The sequence below is a fragment of the Zeus faber genome (assembly GCF_960531495.2).
Source record: "Zeus faber genome assembly, chromosome: 1".
Taxonomy (NCBI): domain Eukaryota; kingdom Metazoa; phylum Chordata; class Actinopteri; order Zeiformes; family Zeidae; genus Zeus; species Zeus faber.
In genome coordinates this window covers 14453047-14465638 of record NC_137193.1, presented here as the reverse complement: position 1 = coordinate 14465638, position 12592 = coordinate 14453047, and the positions used below count along the sequence as shown (strand labels likewise).

The window sequence follows — 12592 nt, the reverse complement described above, 5'->3', positions numbered from 1 at the left end:
GTCTGTGTAAGTCAATATTCTTTGGATTTTGCATCATATATTCTATGTAGGATTCTATTCATAGAGTCCGTGAGAAACACAAGATGCCAGATCTCTCTGTGGACGTCAGGTGGGCAGCTGGTTTGATTCCCTTGCTGCCTCAGTAGCTGGATCATGCAAACAAAGTGGTAAGTGGTGCGTAAGTGGGTCTGGGGGGCAGCAAAACGGGTTGAAAGTGGTATGTGGCTTGTGTTTTGCAAGACCTCAATGTTGAACGCTATCACTGGTCTGTGTAGTACACTGTTAAGAGTGCGTAGTGAAATATACGACTGCAAATTGAACTTATGGGTATTGCAAAATTTCAGCCACATATAACTCTCTCTCAGTAAAACCCAGCAGGTTTTACTGCTGGGTTTTACCACTCCCGAAGACCCTGGGGCGTTGGGGGGCACAACCCACAAACTTGGGGTGTTTAAGTTTTTAATAAATCTAGTTCAATGGGGTCTAACTGGAACTTTCTCTTGATCATTGGGCAAGCGTAGAGGGGGTTGAGTCTCTCCAGTTAATGGCGATATACATCCATGCTACAAATCTCCCGTTCCACCACATCCCAAAGGGGCCCGCGGGAACGCGCTGGGGCTTCAGGGGTGCAACGCGGTGGGGTTTCTACGTGTTGTTGGTTCAGAGATGCTCTTCAACGATGTTGGAACGCCTGGTGGTTTGAGTTACTGTCACCTTCCTGTCAGCTTTAACCAGTCCGGCCTGTCTCCTCTGACCTCTCTCATTAACAAGTCCTTCACTGGATGATTTTTTGTTTGTTTCTCTGTAAAACCCTCGAGGCTGCTGTGCTTGACAATCCCAGGAGATCAGCAGTTTCTGACACACCACCCCATCTGGCACCAACAATCGTTCTGCATGATTTATAGTGAATGAGCAAGGAGTTATAACGACACCATAAGACAGAAGAAATCAGACTTAAATAACGATACAGTGTCTTACCACCGTGTACAATATATCTTTGTTATTTCATTTTTAATGAAACACATATTAAAAACACTTTTTTTTTTTCCCCTCAGTCACCTCTTAAAATGATGAATCATATATGTAACAAATATCTTACAGGGTATATTGATTAAATAGAATATATCAATGCATCCCTACACACAAACTATGCGGAGCTAGTCCCTAACAAATACATAATATACTGTATGTATGTACTATATATTACGTGATTGAATAAAACAACTCTGCAGGGGTTTTTTGTTTTGTTTTTTTAATTCAAAGTCATGACGCTTTCTCTTTGAGCGTTTATTTTCCCCTGTGATTGTATCATAAGATCATATAACATTTTATTAATCCCCCGGAGGGAAGTGCAGTGGGTGTTCATCGGCAAACACCCACCGTGAGACACTTTTCCATCCATCCTTCTTCTCCTCTTTCAGGTAGGTGTGTGTTGCCAAGGCCCCTTTTATATTTTCTTTTATTTAGAAGTGCAGCCTCAGACAGTCTGCTGAACCCTGTGACCCAGCTCGGTAATGACCGTGTACTCCTATCAGCACTTTACGTCCTGCGTGCCTGTGTTCAATTGGTAGTCTGCCAGTATGCTTTCTGTACCCTTCAGTCTTTAGGCTGTATTTGATTGCGTTTGTGTGTCGCGAGGGATATTTGAATGCAAGTGTGTACTCGTACTTGTTTACTTATTTGTGTGCGTGCAGCGCGCGAGGGGGGGGGGGGGGGTTCAGCTCCTCACAGCGAGCATGGAGTTGATCTCCCAGATGAGGTTGCGGAGTTGGTCCATAATCTGCTTCAGCTGCTGGTTCTTCTGTTTCAGCTTCTGGAAAAGACAAAATTGAGAAGATCCAGACGTGAACGGACCAACCAGGCGCAGGTCTTTTAAATCCAATTATATTCAACAGAATTCATTTAAAAAGTAACTTCATGCCAAATGGTGGAAAACATGGCTGGTTGTCATGATTCAGTATTCATGTTATTTGTTGTTTGGTATCATCATAGCTTTGTGTGGAATTTCTCACAATTTGGAAAATAAATGAGCTTTTTACATCTAAAAATAATTATTTATTCACAGATTAAGATGGTTTATTGAAGGATATTCTGATTCTTTTATTATTATACCAGAAAAAGAGCAAAGTGTTCTGTCGTAATGAAAACTGTTATTTTGCTGCTACCACCAAAGGTAGGCAGGAAAATAGTTTTGTATTATAATTACATTCAAACAACCTGAACCATTAGGTATTTCATTCTGTCACTTTGAGACCTTGTTTTAGTCATTCAATTTCTAATTCACCCTTGTTATTTAGCTTTCTATTTCCCATTATTTGGTCGTCAGCATTTTGCCTGCGTAGTGGCATCTATCAGGAACTGAACTGGTGGGGGGTGTTGCGTTGGCATTGTAATAACACTGCAGAAACCACGATAATAAGGGTAACACAGCTCTGATGGCCAGCCGCATTCACGGCAAACGCCCAAATCTTTTAAAAGTACTACATGCCTGAACTCTCCCGAGGTCTCCTCAATTGCCACGACTACCAAGGTTGACTTCATCAATCTCGGATTTAAGTTGCTATACAAACACATCTGGCCTGTTCCGGGCGCGGGGTTTACCGGTACACCTCAATGGAGCAACGGATCCAAGTTCAACATCACTCGCTGAGGGGGTTTTGTCTGAATGCGCGATCCATATCTCTAAGTAAACAGCCGCCGTGCACGCCAAGGCAGAGGTTCAAGCATAAACAAATACCGATTCCTGAATTACTGCCGGAAAACCCGAACTAGGGGCAGGGCTGCTAAATGTGTGATGGTTGTCAGAAGGCCAAGAGCTGGACGGAGCAAAAAGGCCGGACACTAATTCAATATTATGGTTCAACGTCTCTCAGTGGTGTCATATCAGGATTTTGAAGTCAAAACCTCACTAAAAGGCCTGGAATTCCAATGCGAAACGCCAACCCTCGTCTAAGACGACCTTTTTCGGATCGACTGATTTGGGGGTTTTTCTTGATCACTTGAGTTGGCGGAGATATTCTTCAATCCCAGGGTGTTCTTTTGTTAATGTTCATCCATATCGACAGTTTACTGACCACAACCAGCTAAGCTGGTTTACTGTACTTCTTGGTTGATCTTTGCATTCTTGGCGGGAAAGGGGGACCCCGCCGCCAACAATGGAAAACGGCATGTAGAGGAGCATACGCATAACACCATGGCTATTCCTTAAAAAGTGCTAGGGCTGCAGATATCCCTCTATATTCCCATTCAAATTTGTAGGCTTTATTATTTATAATATTCTTCTATATTCCAAATTTTTATGCTGAAATTTAGTACTGGGGGGGGGGGGGGGGGGGGCGTTACACAAGGTTCCACAGCTCTGCAGCACCAATCAGAGCGATCTTTTCTCCCAACAAAGCCAATAAGAACTCTAGGTGTATTTAATTGACTCCGTTTCCTGCCGCTGCGCCACTGCGGACCAGATCGCAGACTGCACCTGAAAAGAATCCCGCCCGCGTCCTCTCGTCCCGGTGGCAAATGCCCCGCGGCCCGGCACAGTCTGGGAGCCGGTAGTTGGGAACCTCTAGAGGGGGCACTAGAGGACATTCCGTCAGTGAAGGTCGGGCTTATTTCACACTTTCATCAGCACATCTGTTGAATTACTGGACACTCTGGTCTAAGGTGCACTCTCCCTTGTACACACAGTGAAATGCCGGAGGAGAGGGAGACGCGCCGGTGCACCGTGCGTCTCCGCAGACGCAGACTTCGCACACCGTTACCAGGAATATTTCTCTCTTATGTGGCCTTCACTGTGCAACAAACTGGATGAACTTATATTGAACTTTATTACACATCACAAGTGAATTGATTCGCTAAACGTGAGCCAAAACATTTATAATCAATTGTTTATTAAAAAAAAAAATGGAATGGCAATTTCAGCATTCAAATAGTGATTTACTTTCATATTACAATTCTATTCAAATTCTGAATTTCATTCCTGCAGCCCTAAAAGATGCCAGCTAAAAATATTGGCAAATGCGGCATTTTTTTAACAGAATAATCTTACTCCAGTCGACTCAGGAGCTACTGTATCTGCAGCGCAGTGAAATCTATTAAGATTAAATCCATCTCGTTCTCTCTCTAATACTCCTTTAGCCGTGACTAATTACCAGCCATTTTTGCGGCGCAGATAACACCTAGAGCAACCGATTTCACACAGCTTTCTTAATATCAGCTGTTTAGCTGATTGTCCTTGATGATATTCCAGAGTGGAGCATTTAGAACTATCCTAGCCAATCTCTCTCTCTCTGGCTCAATGTTTCTCTGCTTTCTCACTCAATCTTGCTCCCAAGCTATCCTTCTCGTTTTTTCCCTCTCCTGTTGTCACATTGGCTCAGTGGGCTTTGATTCAGTCTGTGCATGCCGTTGTGTGTGTGTGCGCGCGTGTGTGTGTGTGTGCGTGTGTGTTTCATACAGGAAAAAATATTTCTCATTAATCTGACAAACGGATCTGAAAATGACTCTTGTGACACGTCGGATGATTCCGCTCAAAATATTTCTTAACACATACAAATTAAGAATAACATATCGGTACGATTGGTAAAGGTGAGAATGTGATGTCTCCTGTCAGGCTTGGATAACAGGTATGATGGAGCTAATTGGATATTTTTAGTTTACATTTGAAGTTTTGACATGAAGTCTTGACGTGGCCGTGTTCTGCAGACTGAAGCTTAAACGAAGTCAAACAAACAAATTTGTCACTTTTAGAAGGGATTTTGCTAAATAAAAAATGATTAATAGCGAAATTCAAGCTAAGTGTACATTTCTACATTTCTTATTTATGTAAACAACACTATGAAGACGCTTGGGTCTTGTAGTGTGTTCACTCAAAAAAAAACAAAAAACGGGAATTATCATAAATCACTAAAACCTCTACAAATTAGTATTCCATTCACAGCCTTAAAGTTAAGTGCAACTTTAACTCTTCAATAGCTGGGAAAAATACCAAGCTGGTTCCATACCTCAATATGTCTTCATGAAAGATAATGAAATGGTTTGTTATTTTGATTTTATCCCTAGTACAATATTATTGTACTGGGAATAAAATCAAAATAACAAAATATTTCCGTCTTTACTAAATAACAGAATATGACGACTGCTCCATGCTAGAGCAACATCCTCTATAACGTGGCTCTAATGTTCACCCTACCACTCCTGTGAGCTTCCTATTATTGTTATTTCACATCTGCACGGAGGAGAAACACTCTCAGCTCTCTAAGTCAAGTGACTAATAGTGGGTAGCGATCTTTGTTCTACCCCAACGGCACCAGGTAATAATGTGTGGCTACCATCAATTGCTTTTGTTGTTGTTAAGAGTTCACAAAACACAACATTTGCTGGAATCGGGAGGGACTGTAGCTGCTCAACGTCGTGCAAGAAGATATTGAAACTTATACTGATTAAATTGTCTAAAAAAAATTAAAAAGCTGAAAGTCCTTTAAATAAATCTTAATTTATGCAAGATGTATTCAAAAACACCAAAACGACTTTTCATCGAAGGCCAATGGATATACAGTAGTTTGAAGATGGATGAAAAGTGTATGATTTTATAGGATTCTTTATGTAAAAGAAGTGTATCTTTGGCCTTTACGCTGAATATCTTCAGTTTATCTCTCTAGCAGGGCCTTGGGCTTTGCTCTTGGTGCAGACCAAGAAGATATGCCTAATTTTACCTAATATATATTGCTTACTATATTAGGCCTATGCCTAGCTGTCAAAGCTGTAAATTTTATCCAAAACTTGAACTGAATAGAAAGTTTCTCAAATAATATCTTGCCATCTCATTCCCTCACATAGGCCTACAAGTGCAGAGCAGATGTTTGCATGCATGTTACATGTAGTCCACATTGTACGTTGCGCGATTCGGCTCTGTAGTCACTGGACTACAAAGCCGAATCCATCTATTCATATCCTAGAATTGAAATACCCATTTTCAACACAAAATAAATATTGTGTCATATCTAATATCGCCATTCAGAGTATGTTGTTGTCTGTGCGCCGTGGCCAGTGGAGCGAAGATGAGACGCCTGAGCGTGGTTCGCACAGCGAGCTCTGAACCAGCATCTCTCTCTCTCTCTCTCTCTCTCTCTCTCTCTCTCTCTCTCTCTCTCTCTCTCTCTCTCTCTCTCTCTCTCTCTCTCTCTCTCTCTCTCTCTCTCTCTCTCTCTCTCTCTCTCTCTCTCTCATCTCTCTCTCTCTCTCTCTCTCTCTCTCTCTCCTCTCTCTCTCTCTCTCTCTCTATCCAAGTCAGATCAAAGCAGCTATCCTCCTCAATAATAGTGCAAAAGACAGAGGTGGAAGAAAGTAGGGGGGGGGGGTATAAAAAATGGACAAAATGAAAAAAAAAAAAAAACACACCCCCGTACTTTACATTTCGGTTTGAATTTTTAGAGATCGAGCCATCTCTGTGACGAGTGCTGAGGGAGATCAAAGCTCAAGGATCTCACTTTCTGCCTGTCTGGAAAGCCACAAGCCGCTCATGAAATACATTCATACGTGGGTATTATGGGCTCCTGTGCGCTGCCGTCTGTCGAAGGTGACAAAAAGGCGATGTTTGGAACGTGCCAACACGTGCACGACCCTTCAGCAACATCACCGGTGGCGAGAACAACGTATTGGGGAGGCTCGAAATGTAGGCCATCAAACAACAGAGCCTTATCAGGCATGATAATTACCATCGCTATCCTAATTAATTCTGCTGCATTATCTCCACGTTGAAGCCGATTGGGGAGTTTTTGATCCATTAGACACAATATATAAAAGTGTAGCAATAATGTAATTGTATTATTCTGTGTGAATAAGACGGCGGACGTTCATCGGCTTTTCAGCCACGAAACTCATGTTTCATCTGCAATTAAAATCATGTCCCCCAAGCTCCCACGGCATGTTGGGACTCCTAGTGTTGCTTTACAATAAAGGGCTTTCAGATAAGTGGGGAGAAGAAGCCATTTATATATTTTTTAAAGAAAACGAAAACAAACACACATACACACACACACGCAGGCAGGGGGGAGAAGAGCGCAGCAAGCCGAGCGAGAACTCAGGATTCTTCGCCGGTAATCCGCCCTGTCGCTGGCGACTCAAATCGCTGCTTTCAGGCCGACGGATCTAGCCGAGAATTACAAGTGTAAGTGTCTGTGAGTGAGGAGAGGGGATTAGGGAGATGGCTAAAATGAGAGGAGTGGAAGGGGAGGAGGAGAAGAGAAGGAGAGCAGGAGAGTGGTGGGGAGGGATGGAGGGGAGAGGAGTGGATAGGAGGAGAATTATAAGGCCGCTCCTAAGCCACCAGCAGCACCTCCTCTATCATCCATCACTGCCAGACTGTCACTGGATGATTCCAGGATGAGACGACTCTGAGCCTTCTTTCCGTCACAACAGTCCACTGTCCATCTTAGCTTCCATGAGCTGAGGGGTCTTGTCCATCATCCAAACACACGTGATGAAAAAGGAAAAGGAAAAAAGGAAAGAGAAAGACTAAAAAGGCCCATTTGGTCCGTGAATTCACCAAAGTGCAACATTTGTCAAGTCCAAAATATTTTTGACGGCAACCGTTCTACTCCCCAATCAAGAATGGATAGAAAAAGTCATCCATGAAACTGCCCACTACATCATTATATGGAGCCATTCCTGTGCTCTATTCCTGTGCTCTATTCCTGTGCTCTATTCCTGTGCTCTGCTCGTGAATCAGTGCATCTCCCCCTGAACAATCTATGCTTCATCTTTTCTGTCATGGAAAATAGGTTTCACTTTTGAAAAAAATCTCCAATTTTCCACATTCACGCCTCCCCGACGCTCAGGAGCAGTCAACTCGATCCAAAGCGTGGCTGCCCTTTGGGGTGCCCGTCACATTTTTTCTTTGAGGATTTTTTATGGTTCCTCATAATTGATAACGCCAAACTGTCAGAATTGTGTTTCTAGAGAGATCCGACAGAGAATGAAATAATGTTAACCGTGTTCTAATTTCCCCCGTTTGTAAATGTTTCAGCAAGTACGACTTTTGAGACCGTGCAACTGACATTGGTTCCCCAAAGAATCCCATTTTCAAGGTTAAACTTCTGGGAAAAAGTTCACCGAAATGGATATACTCTTTCAACAAATAACAAAATATAACATCATATTAGGTAAAAATGACAAAATGATGTTAAGTACCCCATGCTTTCCTGCTCTGCGCCCTGCCGGTGGAAGCCTATAATGCTAAGTGAGCCCTGCTTTGCCATTTGCACAGAATACCCACAGGAAGCCTGGCTAAGCACGTCTCAATTTGCAATCAGTTAAAAAAAAAAAAAAAAAAAAAAAAAAGCTTTAATTGACTTTTATAAACTTTATGGCTTATTTCGCAGTAAGGAGAGTTAAAACTGCCAGTGTGTCCGTTGTTTGGCAAAGGCTTTCCCAAAGGATTGAAGGCCTTTAAGGGGCTTTTAAAGGCAGATAAAGCCATCTCTTAAACTAGTGGCAGAAATACAATAGCCATGTTGTCATCCCTGCACACACATACTAAAAGGGGCCCTTTCAATACATTCTCAGTGCTGATGTAGAAAGCCAGCATTGTCAGACCACCCTTCCCAGAACAGTTGACATCGATTTAGCCTTTTAGAAGTATCTGGGCGAGGGGCGAGAGGCTACCCGCCCCCCGCCCCTTCTCTAAGCACTTGATTATCTGCCAGGTAGCCCTATTGATTGGGCTTTCCTTTGTGATTTGGTTCCCAGAGAAAATAAATGAGGGGCAAGGAGGTTGGATTGCTGTTGCTTTAAAGACAATGATGAAAAGTGAAGCAAATGGCTTAACTATGACTAGCAGGATATTTCTGTCCAAAATTTAAACAGGAAAATATTGACCACTTCTGTGAACCCAGGCGTGTTTCAGGTGGTTTCCTAGGAAAGATTTTTTTTTTTTTTAATCAGTGAGCCACATATGCAAGGTGGCATGGAGTTGCTTGACCCATGCAGTGTGGGAGAATTTTAGCTAAATACCTAATCCATTGATTGGGTTGAGAGGTTTCGGACCATCTTCAAAGCAGCATTTGTAAGCAGGGTATAGGAAACCAAGAGAGTTGACTGTCTGATATAGCAAGGTCTGTTCACTGGGGCTGTAACAGCTTGGGAACTGATAGGCTAAATGGAATTAGAAGCGCAATCTGCTTCCATGATGGATTAGACACATGTATGATCCTCAGAAAAAGCTGTGCTGGTTGCATATTTTCCAACAGCAGGAGACAAAGCCCAGAGTTTCAGGTTCAACTCCCAACATGGGTCACCGTTAACAATATGTCAAATGGTTAAGGCTTCCCACTCACAAGGTGTAATTAGGAAACTTTCCCCTTTAATCTTTATGCTGCTAACTAGCTCAATCATTAGTAATACTATAGAGGAAACTGGGTTACTTAATGCGCTGGCTTTATTTTGCACCAAGTGTGTGTATGTGTGTGCGTGTTGAGGCTTTAACTGGGCACTCACAAAGTAATACCCCCCATGTCTGTCTCACAGCGGACGGGACCTCTCCCTTTCATCTCCCGCTCTGTGATGTATGTCGGAAGCTTACAGCATCTGGGTCCAGGCAGCGCACCTTCTCTCACACGCTTTCAATAAACACGCCGCTTCAAGGGTTTTTAGTGGGTTCTGAGGATTCCTAGGGGGTTGCACGGGCTTTGATTTAAATGCATAGCCCTTCATGTGCCAAAAACCTTTTTTCCAAATGTCAAAAAGGTCTTTTAGTTGATTGATATGTAAAATTGTTACAGTCACTCACATGGACTGAAAAACAATTGCCCTATGGCATGTCTACACTGGGATGCCAATTAGACGCAAAGGTTGTAATTATCATCTGTCTTTTTTTTTGTAAGTGAAAGCAACAGTAGGGGTAGATTTCTGTAAAGATGGGGAAAAAGGGCCATCAGCCACCAGCCAAACAGGTGGATGATATGTTATTTTAGTGATTCTCCTTTGATTGAAAGCCGGCTAGTGCTTACGTAGGCAAACGTAGCAGGAAAAGTGTCAGATTTTCTTTTCTGTGTAATTCCATTTAACCTACATATATAAGTTTAAGCTCCAATGCTTTTGTCATAATGGTGTATTAAAAACATCACACTACCGATATTCTGATGATTTCTCTTGCTTTAAAGCCTACCAAGTGAATTTCCCATAAATTCCAAAACATACATCGAACGGCCACAACATTACACTGTGTCTGCTCTCATTGGCTGTAGCTCATTGCGTCTACCCTGACACGACCAGATATTAGACCGGCGCATTATCCTTCTATACTGTTGCCATGAAGGGGTGGACTTTGTCTGCAACAATGGTTTTAATATGCTGCTTCTGTCAGTGTATGCCGTATATTCGGGCTGTCAAATGATTATATTTTTTAATTAATCACAACATTTCTGTGATTAAGCTTGATGGTTTTATGTGGATCTAACTTTTATAAAAATGTCAGCCATTTACTAGGTAACTGAGGGGAAAGATGACATGTGAATTCGATAAGCCTCACATTTATGTTTAGTTATTTCAAAAATGGACACGTTTTCCAAATTACATTCAGAAAAAGCAATGGATAGCTCAGCATCAAGGTCTGGTGATGATGCCTACCCTGCAAGGCCTCAATGGATAATCCAGTCTTACCTTCCACCATTACTGTTGAAGGTGACAAAAAGATAGGTTCTCTGGGTCAATCTGAATGAGGGATTTAACGATAATGTTTGAATTTCATTCTATGATATGCTTTATAAGCCCGGCCTGATGACATAATATGAATTGTGATGGTCATTGACATGTGAAAACTTAAAAAAAAAAAAAAAAAAGCCCACTCATCACCGTAGCAGAATGAAAACAAACCATATTAATTTTATTTCTGTGACATAATTTTATGAATAATAAAATCAATTTCATGTTTTAGATGTAGTCATATCAACTTAAATGTGGCGGTATTTTAAATATTTCACTTTAAAGCCAAGTACAATGAAAACCCTTTGATAGTCTTGTTACTTTAAGCCACACCCTGACCTGCTGAAGAGCAAAGGGTTTTAATTGGGTTGCTGGTTCTTTCATCATGTCCGTCACATTTGTATCCACAGTATGAAGTTTTTAAAGCAAGAGCTAACTGAGACCCCAGAGAATTGAGCTCTGTTCATTTGGGAACTGTGCTTTATAAAACAATTTGTCTGGGCCACTTTTTTACTGAAAGGCCTATCAGCAGATTTTCTCTTTCGGGTGCTAATTATTTTGTCTAATTACCGTTTATTATCTTTTTTTATGCAGCATTTGGAGATGTGCCTTTCATCCAAAAAGTGATACAATTTTGTGTGTCATTGTTAACATATAGAGCAAAATTCTGGAATAACAACATGAGTTGTCTATGGATTCTATATTTCACCAGTTAAAGAACAAACAAACAAAAAAAAAAACCACCCAATTTCTGTAATTGCTTACATTTCCCTCAAACGCTGCAGCACAAATCAGAATAATCAGGGCTGCTGTTGACACTAAGTGCTACAAACTGTTAGGAAAATACTCTTATCAAAAAAAGAAAAGAAAAACATGATCCCCCTTCACAAGAGCTTTGCAGCTACGCTGCCCTTCTGACCTCGGACCAACAATTAAAAAGTCCCTGGCATACAGAGAGCCTCTAATAGGCCACATATGCAGCTGCTAATAAGATGCAGGTATGAGTACCTGCTGTGTGCAGCCTACTAATTCTTCAGCCTGCACAGCGAGATGGAGGAAGAGGGAGAAGAGAGAAAAAAGAGATAGGATGATGAATAGATGGATGAATATGGGAGTGAAAAGGAGAGAGTGGGGGATGTGTGTTCTGCAGAGACACTCACAACCTTCAAGGAACACCTGAAGACCCTGCTCTTTCGGGAGCACTTCAATACCTGATACCATCTTAGCTACGACTAGCTATTCTTGTTTTTGTTAACTAGTTTTAAGTTGTTGTATTGATATAATTCAATAGTTCAGTGTTCGTATCATATTGCACTAACATAGCAATACAAATAATAAAATAAAAAAGATTCAAAGATTCAAAGATTCAGATTACTAAAAACGGCAGGTTTATTCTGAATCCTTACTGCTATCCTGCACTTGTATCTGGTTGAATTTAGAACCCGGTGCTAATGCACTTAAATTTGAGGTTGCCCCAATGGTAGATGTATGCTTTGATTGTTTCTAGCCTCTCATAGCAGTCACTTCGGACAAAAGCATCCGCTAAATTTATACATGTAAATGTAAAATGTAACTATGAGTCGGAAAGACAGAGAAAGAGAAGGAACAAGCCAGAAAAAGGAGAATGGAGATTGGCATGTGGTAGTGTCTAAGCACAGGGACAAACATAGCGAGACAAAGAGAAGGAAAGGGAGTCAGACAGAGGATAAAATGCTAATCAAGATGGAAAGAGAGACAGAGAGAGCATCTGCCAACCAACAGCCCTCTACCCCAGCCCCTTTACAGTGTAGTGTTTGTTTATCTTCGGGGCTTCGACAGAGTCCCTGCCTGCTCTTCAGATAACACTAACCTCCAATGCTACTGGAATTCATTGCTGCCAGGCAGCACCCAACCT

General features: G+C 41.8%; 1 protein-coding gene across 1 annotated transcript in view; it reads right to left on the bottom strand.

Annotated features, from left to right (window-relative positions):
- Positions 1-1014: 1014 nt before the first annotated feature.
- Positions 1015-12592, bottom strand: part of med30 (mediator complex subunit 30) — a 47207-nt gene continuing 35629 nt past the window's right edge. Inside the window, exon 5 of the mRNA XM_080008815.1 lies at positions 1015-1813. Within this exon, the coding sequence (XP_079864941.1) occupies positions 1718-1813 (96 nt within the window). The 3' untranslated portion in view covers positions 1015-1717. The remainder of the gene's footprint in view (positions 1814-12592) is intronic.